The sequence below is a fragment of the Cyclopterus lumpus genome, chromosome 24 (genome assembly GCF_009769545.1).
Source record: "Cyclopterus lumpus isolate fCycLum1 chromosome 24, fCycLum1.pri, whole genome shotgun sequence".
NCBI classification, from domain to species: Eukaryota; Metazoa; Chordata; class Actinopteri; order Perciformes; family Cyclopteridae; genus Cyclopterus; species Cyclopterus lumpus.
The window spans coordinates 13183553-13198931 of NC_046989.1; the positions used below are offsets into that span (position 1 = coordinate 13183553).

Here is a 15379-nt window from a genome sequence, read left to right on the forward strand (position 1 = left end):
AACGGTCTGCAATGGTTTACGGGGTTGGGGTGAGTGGGGTGAGGGGGGGGTCAGGGGGCACGGCACCTATGATCAGGGCTATGGAGTTACATACAACACATGCGTGTGCGCACACACGAACGTGAACACGACTGTGACCTTACGAGGCATTTTTCAAGGTCCCAACTAACGTGCGGAAAATAGAGACGCACCCATCGGAGGGCGACGTGCACACACATGCACAGACGCATACGTAATGACGCATGCACACACACATGCACACAGACGCACGCTCGCTTGGGATGAGGCGTTGAATTATGCAGGTCGGCCCACATCTCTCTCACAGCCTTGGAGTGACTTTGGTGGGGTGGAGTGTCAAAACAGACCAAAACAGTCATATAGTAAACCCGTCTGATATACTGTAGGTAAAAGAGCAGACGTGCAGACACCCGGATATCAAAGAACTGGAGAGTAATTGACCGCAGGGTGACCTGTATCATCTGGAGTCCTCTTAACATTCTTAATAACCAGAAGTCATCTGCACGCTTAATCCTGGGGGAATCTGCTGTGTCGGTAATCTGCAAAGTAAAAATTCCGCTGCAAATTCGATCAAATTTGGAGGTCATTTGGTAATGTTAGTCCCGTGTGAAAGTGCATCTCAGTAGAATCTCAGTGAAATGGGTCTTTTTTTTACCTCTGATTTTTTTTCCGTTTTCCCACAAATTCTATACGATTATTTAGCTGCTCCGCATTAGGACCGATTTGGAGAAGGTGCAATCTAAAACTGGTAAATCTCTTCTGCTGTTGACAAAATCTCTTTCCTCCACTTAAGTTTGTCCATTATTCTATGAGACTTTTGATTAAAGCAAACTCAATCTCATAACTGTAGACGCTGACACTTAAAGTTGCATAACAAGCAGGCAAACTGCTGAAGACTGGCTGACAGTCCTGGAAGAAAACGGACTCAGAGTTTACTACTTATTTGTAACATGGATTTAGTAGGGATGCAACAATACTGGTGTTGGGTAAGGTGCCGTCTTCTTGTACACCTATTCTGATAATACCGTACCCGATACCACAATGACAACAGGGTGTTACCCTCTCGCCAGTTGAGCACAATGACCCCGCTGCAACGATGACCGATGCACAAACAAGTTAACTCCATCATCAGCTGAAGTTCATGCGCAAAACAGGCCGACCCCAAGTTCACCCGTCTGGGACATTTAGCGGCCATGCTGTTGGGTGCATTGGCCACTTTCCCAGTAGGTCTCCGCCACATCAATCAGTTTCACTTTGGCTGCAGAGTTGTCTGCTGTGTCTGCCTGACTTACGCCAGTGTATAGTAGGCCAGCTAGGGTCCAGGTCGAGAGTGTGAGAGCGTGTGTGTGATGACGGGTGTGAAGACAGCAGTAACGTTATTAGCGGTGGGGGCTGCGGTCCGGATGTTTTTTTAGTCGTTAAAAAAATGCTCTTACTCCAAAAGACCAGTGAGGAGACCCAGAAAACCAGGAACATTTCTCCACGTTAGTGAACGATGCACATTGTTTTTAGATGAGACTGGGTGTCTTTGCAAAATCTAGAAATTATTCTAGTCTAGGGTACGCAGGAGACTGAGGGATAAATCCTATTACACCAATGGGTACCTGTCCACAAACAGCTGACACTCCTGTGGCCACCGACGAAACCCAACACTGACAAAGGTACCGAACGCTGCTATGGCATCCACCTCGCAGCTGGGGTGTCATGTTGCCATAGCGCTGGTAGGCGGGCCATGCCCAGTTATCAGGTGACATGTGGACAAACAAAGAAAGGAGGCAGCCAAATATGCTGCTGCAGCAAAAACTGGCCCAAGTGGAACAAGATAAACCATAAGACTCCTTACAAGCAGAAAGAATTTCAGTTCTGTACATTAGGACTGAAAATCACCGCAAATACTGGAAAGCAATTCAAACTCAGTGAGATAGAAGCAAAGTAAGCCCTCCTCCTCCTCCTGACCTGAATCCCACTGTCCTGATGATAAAAATGGATCTGAACGAGGATCTCAAAATCTCGATAGTGCGTGGCTCTGTTATCAAACCCGCACTTTTTCCACTGAAGGGTTTCAAACCATTTCCACCCCCAGGTGTCGACACAATCAGTAATACTACCCATGTGCCTCATTTGGAGTTCAGAATTACAGAAAATATTAAGGATCGCACTCGTGCCACAAAGAAAACCCGACATAAGAGACGCCTCACGCGAAGTGCCATTCAACCAATCGTTCGTAGTGCTTCAGGTTGTAACTATTTTTTTTCATGAACCTGATGGTTAATTCATTAGTCTGTTTATATTTGCTAAATAGTGAAAAACCTCAGTGCAAACAACCCGAAACCAAAAGTCCAAAACAGAAAGATATTCAATTTACAGTGGTATAAAACAGAGAAAATCTGCAGAAAACTCACACGTAATTAGCTGCAAGCAGACAGTTTTTGCTTAATGCATGATTGATGAAAATAGTTGGCAGTTCATGATAGACTGACTAAACGTTCGACTCAGCACTAGCCTCATTATTTGTGTGGGCAGTCCTGTACCATTGGCTATATTCCTACATGTCACCAGACCTATAAACTTTTCAAACGACATCACACACAACAAGTGTAGCATCATCTGTATAACACTCGTTAAAAGGGTCTAAAATGTATCCGAAACATAAGGCACTCTAACTGGCATTAGAAATGTCTCAATAAAAGTTGCAGATATGCTGAAACTGATGCCACAAGTATTCAAATTAGTAGATGACATCATCTGGCCTTCACCAAAGACCCGTTTAAAAGCAGCAGAAGCCCTGGTCTGGGCACAATTCCCCACATGTGCAGGATTTAGTGCACCAGGACGGTCTGGCAGTCACTTCGCAGAACTGTTTCAAATACTTTCCACTGGTTGGTTCAATAAAATACCTGGTATCAACTCTGCCACTGTGCTGATGGGTGATGTAATCATTTGTATATGGGCTCTGCCTCCTTAGACAAACAACTGACCATGAACAGCAGCCTGACTGCAGCCTCTCCTGTTCCACACACAGACTAACACACACTTACTCAGGCCACATATCATAACGTCCAGACAGACTTGAATATTAACGCAAAACACATTTTGGGAAGCAAGTTAGAACAATTACTTTGTTCTCTTTCTTTTCCCTGAGAGATTTACACCCAAATACACACACACAGATACAATAACCCACGCCCAAACACATTCTGGGCTTGCTTCAGCCGTAGTAACGCATCCCCACTGTCCTACTGCACTGCTGTGTGTTTGTGAAAGCCATTCTTGTGAAAGTGACAGCCAAGAACAACAAATATGAGCGGCTGGAGCAGCGTGGAGGGAAGTCCCCGGCACACTGAGGTCACCCACACGGTATTATTGTATTTTTCTGTTCAAATTCTCCATCAGGCAGGCGGGTGGGTCTGTGCTGAGACAGGGTGAGGACAGGGTGCAGCACCATTGGGGGGAGGCTTCTAACAACGAGCAGATGAGGAGTGGAATTAGAACAACACATCAGGGACACAGTTGGTATGTTACTTCAGGCTGCCTGTCTTGGCTGGCCGCTCATCCCTTGCTGTCCTTGTGGCCTATTTTGCTGAGAAACAGTCAATAAAAGTTACATTCTATCGACAATGTTTGCCGAGTCATCATGCATTTGTACTGCTCGGCTCAACTTAATACGAGCTGGGCTTTCATTTAACCAGAAGGATTTATGTTCAGATTGGATATGTGATCAAAAATAAAAACACACCGTTATCTTATAAGACCCTGAACCGTAAGTGCTTGCACAAATGCTACGATAGTTAGCACAAGCTTTCTAAGTTGACAAAGCATTAGGTGTTATCTGTGGTCACTTGGGGACAGCAGAACCAGTTGAAAACACATCTGATACACCAACTGCCCAAAAACCTACAAGGGTTGAGTTTACGGTCACATATAAGATACATAAGAAATGGAGTAAGAAGATTAACCATTTTACATTTTTTACTTTAAAAACGACTTGAACGATTGATTAATTGTCAAAATACGTACATTTAACCCAGAAATGCAAGGGTATATGAAAGTTGTTTTTATTTGCCTTTGTTTTCAATGTGGATTTCTATCTACCAGCTAAATCCAATATTGTTGTTGCAGCCCTGCTACCACCGTCCTCGTAAACTACCAACATACAGCAAACAATAGGTTTTACTCCCAGTCATGACACTGGGCCGTTCCTCCTCGTTTTCCCTCCTTCTGGGCGACGACTTAGACATTGATCTGCTGCAAAGCACCATGGGAGCTGGTAGCGAGCGGTGCTACAAAACACTCAGTCATTGGGCCCTGATTGCTGTCTGATCCTGTGAGGTCAACCAAGGGGGGGTTTCCTCCCATGTGATTGGCCCACAGGGAGGCAGACGGCCTCTGACTGACAGGTAGGGGGAGCATATCAGCTGGCTGAGAGGGTAGCAAGGACCAAACGGAGGCCCAGAGGAGAGAAGAAAAAGAGGGGAGGAGGTGAGCCAGGCCTCTGAGGGGATTAACACGGTCTGACAGGCTGGCTGGGACAAACACACACACACACACACACAGACACACACACACACAACCATCCACATCCACACACACACGCACACACACGCACACATGCACACATGCACACGCACACGCAGCTTGTAGGGCGGGCTGCTCTGCTGAGCACACACAATACACTGCTTGTTTTAGAACAAGAGGAAAGAGAGAAAAGATAGATAAGAGAGAGGCCAAATCACAGAGAAGGAATGTGTGTTTGACAGAGGGAGAGAGGGCAAAGCGAGAGTGAGATTATGAACCACAGGTGTTTCCATGGAGAGAAACTCCCTCAGTAGTCCTAATGCAAATTCCACGACTTTCCCAATTATCCTTCTTCTCCAGTTTATTAAGGAGTGAGAAACGTCTGGACTCAAACCACTGGAAGCAGTCTGCCGCAATAAATGTCTGAAACTAGCCACGGAATACATTTCTTTCGGTTTGTACAATCCCCCCTCACATTCTCCAGTGTCCACAGAGAGTCTGTCCTCTGTTACCTGACCTTCCTCGTCTGGAATTCACCGCTCAAAGAACCCTGTTTGCATTCCAGGAATTCCAGGACCAGCAGGATCCCTGAAAACGATGACATATCACCCATTTGGATCCCCACACAAGTCCTCAACCACTCATACAGAGGCCATGCTGATGTGTTATCCCGGGCTGCTTAGTAAGCCTCTTTAAGGAGCGCTTCACATATATTGATCAGGGTTCGGCAGTCCATCAGGGAAAATTAATGGCCTCCAAATTAGAGCGGGGTTTCTGCAAATTTGGCCAGGTATAAATTAAGGCTTAAAGAACCTGTGCATTAAAGTAATTATGGATTATCTGATGTATTTCGCAGCCTAAACAAATGTGTCAATAAAAACACTGGCGTGTAACTGGGATGACTTCTCATTGGAAACTCTGCACAATATAACAATTGTGCCATTGCTTTGAGTCTGCAATCTAAATCTTACGTCGTCGTTTTCTCTAAATACAAAATAACTGAGGTAGCTTAAGTTGTGCTTGATGGTACATGCTGAAAATTTGAAAACGACCCGTAATTAGTTGCACATTTGCCTGCTACAGCTTCGAGTCTAAAATTAGCCTCATCGCTTTAAACCTGGAAGCACAGACTGCAGTGCTTCGTATACAGACACTTTACCAAAGGCTGCAGTAGGATTCATTTTTCTTATCATTTCTTACCCCCTCCTCATTTTGAATGATACATTTTCATGAACACGTATTGATAGAGACCCTTTTTTTCAAATAACACTCATGCAGCTTAAACCCCTCCATGGGAGGCTGAAGTGGACTTCCTAATATGCTGAAAATAAACAGCGGTGATAAATATCCTGGCTGTCCCGTGTGACGCCCATCCTTCTTTTTTAACGGGCAGCAAGCAATAGGCCATGGCCAGCTGCATTAATTACAGCTACTACGGTGAGCGATGTGGCCGGACAACGATCGGATACTGATCTGAAGAATTCACATATCAAAAGGAATCATTATTTTGAAAATGGGAATTTATGAATAAAGACATCCATGCAGTCAGAATGAAGTGCACCACAGCGGCGTTGTAGGTTGAACGAATATGACAACTTGCAACCAGTGGAATCAAAACCAACTTAATGTTTAAACCGTAAAACACCCAAACAGAACCAAACTCAACATGAATGAGCAGCGGTTGGCTGATGGCAGTGAGCTGCAAGGTTACTCATCCAATCATGACAGTCCGTCTGTCCGCGCGTGTGCGTGCGAGATATAGGCCGGCCATAACTCTGCTGGACAGGCCATAAGACTTGCGGTCGTGATCTTTTGCCCGGCTTCGTAATGAAGCGCACCACGAACACACCGGTTGGCCATGGAATGTGACATTTGAAGCTGCAACTGGTTGTACTGATGAGGCGGACACTTGTGGACATGGACTCTCAGACAGAAAGCAGTGCTCAAGTTATCTGAAGCCTACGGGGTGTTAGGGAGGCTGGAACTGCAGCCACGATGCCGTCGCTGGTGAGGAGAAAACCGGGGCCAGAGCCTCCGGGAGTCTACAGGGTCAAATTAAAGCTAAATACGGGTCATTCCACAACAACTCACCAAGACCAGTTCATGTCTTGGATTTCCTTGAAATAAAAATCAAGTGAAAACTTGTATTAAATTCACGGGGGCCTTGCAAAATCTTTGTGTGTTCTTTTTCATTGGACTGGGATGGGATTTGTACTGTACATCCAAGAAACCCTTTTTTAATTTGTATTCATGTTAATGGATAGTTATTGATTTTTACAGGAATTAAATAAAACTCAAGGTAATTAATTAATTAACAGGTTACGCTTGCGCGATGGTCAAGATTATTGGCGACTAATAGAGCCAATAATCCATGAGTTCGCCTTTTCTGCTGTTGCCCTTCAAAACAAAAGCTCAACATTGAGCATGAATTGAGAGTGGCTGTATCAAGCCTGCAACCCTGTTTAAAAAAGATTTGTAGTGGAAAGCCAGCTCATTGCCACTACTGATACTAATAAAACTTGACACAAATCTGCACTAACTTGCACGTTATTGTTTTGAAAATGTATGCAGTGTAAAACTCTTTCTTGCCAAATATTTGAACTTGTTTTGTTTAGTTTTTCACAGGTTGCACTTATTGTTATTATCTTGAAAAGATATCCAGTGCAAAACAGATTAATTGTAGTCACAATAAGCTATTTCTTTGCCAGTGTGCTTTTTTGCACATATATAAAACTTGATTTGCAATGTTCTAACAAAGTGATTGCACATTTGGTTTACTTGAAAGTGATTGCAATTTTCTTTATTCTATTATTTGAAAAAGCAAAGTTAGACCCCATTTGCACTTGTTGCATCTCGGGAGGGGATTTGTTCTTGCAAGATGTCTCCAAGAAGCAAACGTAATCTTTACTGCTCCCGAGTGGAACTACATCAGTAAGCGTTCAACGGTAATAGCCACTCACTGAAATTACACCGAAATCAGCCCTTGCACAGAGCTGTTGCAGCGTTTATCTGATCACTGCTCAGTTCAAGCTGAATGATCTGGATGGGTTAGGGAGTGACGTGAGCGAGAGCCTGTGAAGGCAATTTCAACTTTTGCCTCGCTCGGAGTCCAAACAGTTAGTCTATAGACTCTCTCACAACACCTCAACAGAAGTGTCTTCAATCGGGACACAAGACACGTGTAAATGGGGCCTTCGCTTTAGTGGGATCCTCCACATAGAATTTAGGAACTGCAGCACCTTTGAGGAAGACGCATAGTTTAGCTTTTGACCCACCCACATGCGCCATAAACAGCAGCAAACTGAGCAGATTACTGCGTATTCACTCCAGGACTGGTAAATTCAACCATGACGCTAACTGAAGATGGTCTCTTTGACCTGTATTAGGAATAACTTAAACCAGAACTGAAACTCACACCACTTTTTTTACAAACCTGTCAACTACAGAATATGTTGTTAGAGAGAAAGACCTCTTTTGGTGAGCTCATCACAGGCACTGCGTTACCATGGTGACAGTCAGCTAGCGGCTACATGACACGATGAGAGAGAGACAGAAAAAGGGAGGGAATGGCCGATGAACACAGAGGGACAATGCAAATAGAGATAAATGCACAGAGCGGCCAGCTAGTGTGTGTGTGTGTGTGTGTGTGTGTGTGTGTGTGCGTGTGTGTGCGTGTGTGTGTGTTTTCATGGTATTGTAGTTGTGGCTGAGGCCAGCAAATCTGTTAACCAAGCCTCCACTGTGATGGTGCCAAACATGCAGCCACTATCACCAGCTGCTGCTAACAGATACAGGCCAGGCCGACACTGACCTTTTAGTCAAAGTCAAACACCAGCCGTGGAGTTGTTCACCAATAATATAAACCAAGAGTAGAAGAGCTATCAGTATAGAAAGGTCCATCAGCTGCTAGACTAGTTCATGCAGTGTAAAATGCCAAAAGCATTCAGGAAGTGCCTTGAAAAATAGTTCAGATTTATCTGACAGCTTGTCTTGATTGATGCCAAAGTAGCAATGTCCAGTAATATGGAAATTTGAGGATGTGATACATTGAGATGAATCAAAAATCTAATTTCAATCGTTGACAGGGGAACCGTAATCCAATTGTGGGGCCAGTAATGATTCACGTCTGATGATGGTCCCGTGCCAAGACATTTTTCAGGCAAAGATTCCAAACAATGATTAATTGATGGTTCCAGCTTCTCAAATGTTAGGATTCACTGCTTTTTCTTGTCATACATTCAAGCAAACTGAATCTTGGCGTGTTGTACTGTCGGTCAGGCCAAACGAGACATTTAAAGATGTCATCTTGAGCTCAAAGAAACTGTGACAGACATTTTTCCGCCAAACATTGCTTGCCATACCGTGTATATTGAACTATCTTTTCCCTTGCACTTGTCGGCAATGTTGCAAATCAATGCACAGGTTGGATTTATATACATTTTAGATTTTTATGTTACTTTTGCGCCAATAAAATAACCTAGGCTTAAGTATTATCGTGTATGGACAATGTAAAAATAATAAATATAGAAACACAACATGCACTGCTGCACTAAAACATAGCCGTCTGAAGAGTTATTCCTGAAATCTGGAAATGGCTGATAAAATAAAATCACGCATCCCTCTGAAAACAACCCAGTCATTCTTACCAAACCACAGGAAACCCACTATCTCCACGCACCACACACTTCCTATCGGCTTCCTGCTTCCTGTGCAACAGGGGAAAAGGGAGGGAGTGGCCGCCGATGTCACGGTGAGTCTGCCTACATGCCGCATTCACATCCCAAAAGGAAAGAAGGTGGCCCACGAGCTACGCTGCTTGTAAATGCCTTTCACCTCAAACTCAGTCGGTCGGCGCGATCAGAAAAAAACATTTACCCAAATTTAAATTTTGTGTCAGAGGTAACTGTCTTCGGTTCGTGGTTCAGTATGTCATGACAACTTAAGCACACAAGGAACCAATAGCACATATATGGTCCAATACAGTATTGCTCCACTACTGGGCAAGTTTTTCAATTAAACTGTGCAGATGTGTGGTAACTCTTGCCGTAAACCTGTACCCTATAGTCTATATAGTCCTATAGGTAAGTGTTACAAACCTGTTTCTCAGTCTTTCCTCCTAGAGTCACAGTGAGGATGCTACACTGGATACCACAGTACTTCAACACATTGACATCCTTAACAGCTGAGGAGCTGAGGAATATATTGAGCCATACTAAGACACGCATATTGTATTTTTAGCCGGTTTTCTACCGTACAAGGTTCTGCTGCTTAAAACTGTCTTTTCAAAAGCACCTTTTCCAATCTTTCTTTTTTTTTTAAACAACCCTTTTCGTCAAGATCAAGAAATGATCGTCCTCCACGCCTGTCAGCGTGTTGTGCAGCACAGTCATGTGCAAGGAGGTTGCATGAGCTGCTACACTTCAATAATCACATGAGGTTTGTGTATTTTGTCACACCAGGCAGGAATAGGCAAAGCCTGCTTTCACTGTTATAGCCTTGTCATCTGCAGCTTTCAGAGACGAATTGAAGACAATTAAGACTGAGGCGGCTCGCATTTTAAGACAATTTCAATAAGCAGGAGAAACAAGGATATGTTTGCATATCGAAGGTTATGACTATTAAACAGCAACATACGGTTAAGAGGTTATATCAGGACAGTGTACTTTTAAATACAAAACATTTGGATCCGTTCTACTGAGCGGACTTGATAAAATATCTGTCATACTACGTTAACCCTGTAATGTTGACCAAGATGTCCAGCTCTCCTACAACGTAAAAGTTCTATAAAGTCTATTTACGGCTAATATTAGTTTAGATCCAATGCTTTGTCTAAGATCCTCTTGATCTGTGATCTACATGGTGACAAGCAACCAAGCCAGTGTCGACGTAGGCAAAGTGAATAACATAAAGTTCAAGTTTAATATCATATAATATGTGGCAGCCTAGAGAAGTTTTGAGAGGCAGAGATCAGTGAAGTTGATTTGGTGGTGAAGAAGGCCTTATTTACAGGCAGGATCGATTGAGCACTGGACGCACACGAAAGCGGCTGTTCCCGTTTTAAAACCATAATCCTCTCGAGTTGCTCAGAAAAGAAAGCAGGAAAAAAAAGTGAACTCATTAAACTCCCCCGGTCAAGGAAAATGTTACTACACATCAGACCTGCCTGATAACAACAATGTCACATGTAATATCGGGCTTATATAGTGCTACCTGCTTATTACCACACTGTCACAGCCACTTCATAATGCCCAATTGTATCACTTAATTTACATACCGCCTGAGTGCACAGTGAGTGATTGCTGAAAGTACTTATGTATGGTGATATGAATTATTTACTCTAAACATTAATCTTACCGTTTAAGATATGTGCCCCAAACACTCTGGTTTAATGCTTGTTTAGGCTCAAGCTGCCAGTACATTAAAGCTTGTAAATTAGAACACACAAGTAGGGTTTGCCTATCAAGTACTTGTTCCAAATGTATTAAGTCAGAAACGTGCTTTTCGATACAGCACTTTATATACGTTTATATCCAGGACAATCTTGACAAGCACAAGAAACATCCAAACTAGAATGCACCTGAAACTTTTTGTTTGTGGAGATGTGCTCACAATTATATATATATTTTTTTTTTTTAACAGTGCATCTCTTCAAAACACTACGGTCTGACGACAACGAATTTTAGGTAACATGAAGCAGTTATTCAATGCAACCATATCGTGAATAGGAACGGTCTGACCTGGATGATGGCATTAAACCATCAGCGTTAAAGCATATGAGGACAACTATTAATGTTTTTTTATTCTGAACGTCCGTCCGTCCCACCACCACCACCACCACCACCACCACCACCACACACACACACACACACACACACACAAACCTAGGGGAATTATAAATTAACAACTATCCGTGTTTACTCGCCTTGACTTACAATTGAGCAGTGTGAACCTGGACAGCCAAAATACAAAACTGCAGCAAAGTAAACATTCCCACAATCCTTTTTTTTATCCAAATAAAACAAACGGTTGGTGTGATTGGATCTGAATTGCTAGTGTTTATGTAATTCTGGAACAATAAGCCCCATGTCTCTGTCTATGGTGAGTCCCCACGTGACACGGGTACCTGTTATGTTATAACGAGCCCCACCATAAGTCCCACAGCAGGACGTATTCAGTTTGGGTTGGAAGATTAAAAAGTTTGTGAACCTTTGCTCCAGACTAATCACCCATCCGGGGCTAATCTAATCACACGAATGATCTTACCGCTCTTCGAGGCAATTTGGTCTGAACTACAGAAATTAAACATCGTCAAATTATTCAGATACCGCTGATTATGTGTGCGGTAGTTTAAATCAGTGTACATCACAGATCATACAAAAAAATAGTATTACAAATGTAGTTTGTGCCCAGCTTCCCTCTAGAGTAGTCCAGACGGTGTGAAGAACACTTGTGCAGCTTGGGGGGCTCCCCCAGCTAACATATGGGTTAGGGTGGTGGCAGGAAAGGCCATGCATCTGCTTACATGTAATCATGTTCTGTTGGACTCAACTGAGCAGCAAGGCTCCTTGTGCAGTGAGAGAGAATTACAGCTTGGAGAACTTCTGGACTGGGTTAATCGTTCCTTGCCAGAATGGAGACTGTGTGTGTGTGTGTGTGTGTGTGTGTGTGTGTGTGTGTGTGTGTGTGTGTGTGTGTGTGTGTGTGTGTGTGTGTGTGTGTGTGTGTGTGTGTGTGTGTGTGAGACACAACCCTGGCTAACGGCTGACTAGCTTCAATCCTGATAAATTAATCGGCTCAAGAAGAGAGGGGACCTTGTGCCCCCCACCCCCATCCTTATCCAGGGGGGGGGGGGGCTAAAACACTGCAGCTGATGCAATCAGTGTCACAGCTATAAATCAAAACTACTGAGGCGTGAGATGCACCAGTGGAAGAGCAAGGATGGATCGTTATTGACTAACTCCTTAAAGACTAGAAACATCACCAAGCCCCCTTTGCCGTGCCCCTGGTTTTTGCTCGCTGTGTCCGAATCCTGCAGGGAGGAGTTTATCCCGGCATGCTATTAGTAAACAACCCCAACCCTGAGTTTAGAATTATAGCACCGTCCCTCGATATGTTGCAGGGTCGAATCATTGCTGGTCAAGCGAGCAGCTCACACCGAGCTAGCTAGTGTGAGGACAATGCAGAGCAACATGACATGATGGTCTGCATGTGAGCGCCGGCAGCGAGATGGTGTTGTGATGTGTAGTCGTGCTGGTAGCATCCGCGCTTCGAGTGCCCTACCTGATGCAGGCATTTACCGCCCGGCGTGTTGCTAATACTTTAAGCTTTTTTTGCCCTGCGTATCAAACAACCTCGCCGTGTTCACTGGGTTCGTCAGCCATTGCGGGCACTGCCGCTGAGCCCCCGCTATACGACCCGTGCACACTGGCACAGCTCGAGACGTCACACGTTTTTGGTTCGTCATTTAAATAGCAACTATGTGCGTTGTACACAATACCACTTCTTCGTTTCCTCCGTTTGACACACCAGCTGGGTTCACGTTTGCTCTACAGGTAATGTGCTAACTAACTAGCTAGCTAGCCCCCCCCAATACGTGCCGTTCCCTCTTGTACTGGCGATAACAACACACCAAACTCCATTCAAAATCAGTGGCAATTCAGTGTTGGCACCATTATCGCACTGGTACACATATCCGAAAATATACCTGGAGATATTCAATAAATTGCTGGAATTCACATCAAATGCGGTGTATTTACTGCGCACAAAGCACGAACTGGTTCTTTAAACTGTCAACTTTGAGAAGTAGTCCTACTATATAACGTTAGCCTGCTGTGGCTAGGTTACAAGCTAAACACAGCTGTGGGCGGTAGCTAGTCGCTAGCTCACGTTACGTTAGTGTGAAATGTTTCTTGAAGAAGGACATTTTACCGAAACATGGCGCTGATCTGTAGACGCATATCCAATGTGTCCGTTCAATCGCCACGAACGCTCAAATGTGTATTTAATGTCAAAGGCCGTATGCTGTACATATGCCGATATAGTAAGTCACCAGATTTTTCAATGGAGTTTGGCATTCATTCTCTACATGCACGTACGGGGACTGACCACCGAGCAAACCAAGTGAACCACGCTGCCCACAACAGCTCGGCTCTCAACACATTCAAGTCGTGGCCAGTGGAAGCTTCACGGTCTCCCATTCGCCCAGGAGAGGGCCCGTGGGTCCGCGGTATCTCTTGCCACTTCGGGGTGGTCTCCTACCTCTGTGGGCCGGCTGATCTCGAACAGGTCGAGCCGGTTGGCGTTCCAGTGGTTGATGATGTCGGCCAGTTTCCTCCTCTCCTCCTCCCGGCTCCCCGACATGGTGGACAGCTTTTCTGACCCTCTACGTCCGGCTGAGCTGTTGAATACAACTTCCCGTAACGTTAGTCCACAGGAGAAGCAACCGCCACGGAAACCGAAACGCTCAGGACTGCCGCGCCAACCCCGGTACTTTCAGTGTTCCGTCTCTCCGCTCACCGACCGACCGACCTGCTGCCTGATCCGTTTCTGCTTCGCGTTCCCGGTGCGCCTCTGCGCGCTCGCGATACACTCTGAATGCATGGCCGTGCACGCGCAAAACTGTTAACTGTTTGAAGCCCAGTAAACCTGATTCATGACGCTGCTTTACTAAATGAGCTCTGGTATACAGGGTTAATGATAAGTACTTAGTGTAGTAAGAAGGATTACGTCAATATGTGTTAATTAAGAGCCTCATTTTGTATGTAAGCTTCTACACAATTTATTTGACTAAGTTTACCACATTAATGCTCAATAAACCAATGGTTTTACTTTTAAGAAAATGATTAGATACATGTATTTGTACATGAAAAAGACAACTAATATGAATATATATGCACACACACATTTACTCAAATTAATTTAAGGTGAACACAAGCTAGTGCATGAAAGGTATTCAGATACAAGCGTATATAAAGATTTCTAAAAGCTGAATAGAGTTACATTAAATTGTAAAAATGAAAATGCATAGAAATCGACCTAACAATAATAATATCTAACTGTATTTGAATACGTTGAAAAGCATAACCTGTATATGGAGACGGCTGGGGCTCAGAACCATAGGTTGTGCCATTGGTGTGTGAGTGTGTGTGAATCATAGACTGTATATAAGAAGGCTGTGAATGTGAATTTGTTCAGTTGGGCAGGTGGCACCTTGCATGGTAGCTTCTGCCATCAGTGTATGAATGGTGGTTGTTAGCTTCAGGATTATCGTTTTAGAATAAATATATTATTTTCATATTTTGTTTAACCATAGAATAGTAAATAATGTTATCATGGCACCACAAATACAGTGTTTAAAGCTCATTACAATGAATATTATATTATAATTATTATTATTATATACTTAAAGATGGAACATGGTATTCCATTTAAAAACACTGCCATTGTTATCCCCAAGAAAATGTAATTTCTTTCAGTTATCCATCTATCTGAAATGTTTCTCTCTCAAACAGTGGGAGCATTCTTTGTGTGTTCTGTTGTCACATTGTCTCCTAATTCAGTCTTAGCCTGCAAGTGCTGAATACCACACAGCACTGCCAAGTTCCTCTGTCCAACAACAACACACACGCACACACACACACACATATGCACTGTATCTTGATAGGTTTATGAAGCAAACACAGGCATCCATACACAGCTTTAGGAGTCAGTAGAGAACGTAGATTAGGAGACAGTTGGTTTATAATATGGCCGAGTAAATAAAAATGTATCAGGGATCCAGTCCGCAGTTTTATAAGGAAAACAAACCAACTGCATAAACTGCAATGATGTGTGCGGAATCCCGAAT

General features: G+C 43.8%; 1 protein-coding gene across 9 annotated transcripts in view; it reads right to left on the reverse strand.

The window, feature by feature from the left end:
• afdna (afadin, adherens junction formation factor a) overlaps positions 1 to 14094 on the reverse strand; it is a 76848-nt gene extending 62754 nt beyond the window's left edge. For all 9 annotated transcript variants that reach the window (XM_034527153.1, XM_034527154.1, XM_034527161.1 and 6 more), the window contains exon 1: positions 13792 to 14094. In XM_034527153.1, the coding sequence (XP_034383044.1) occupies positions 13792 to 13893 (102 nt within the window). In that variant the 5' untranslated portion in view covers positions 13894 to 14094. The remainder of the gene's footprint in view (positions 1 to 13791) is intronic.
• Between the last annotated feature and the right edge of the window lie 1285 nt (positions 14095 to 15379).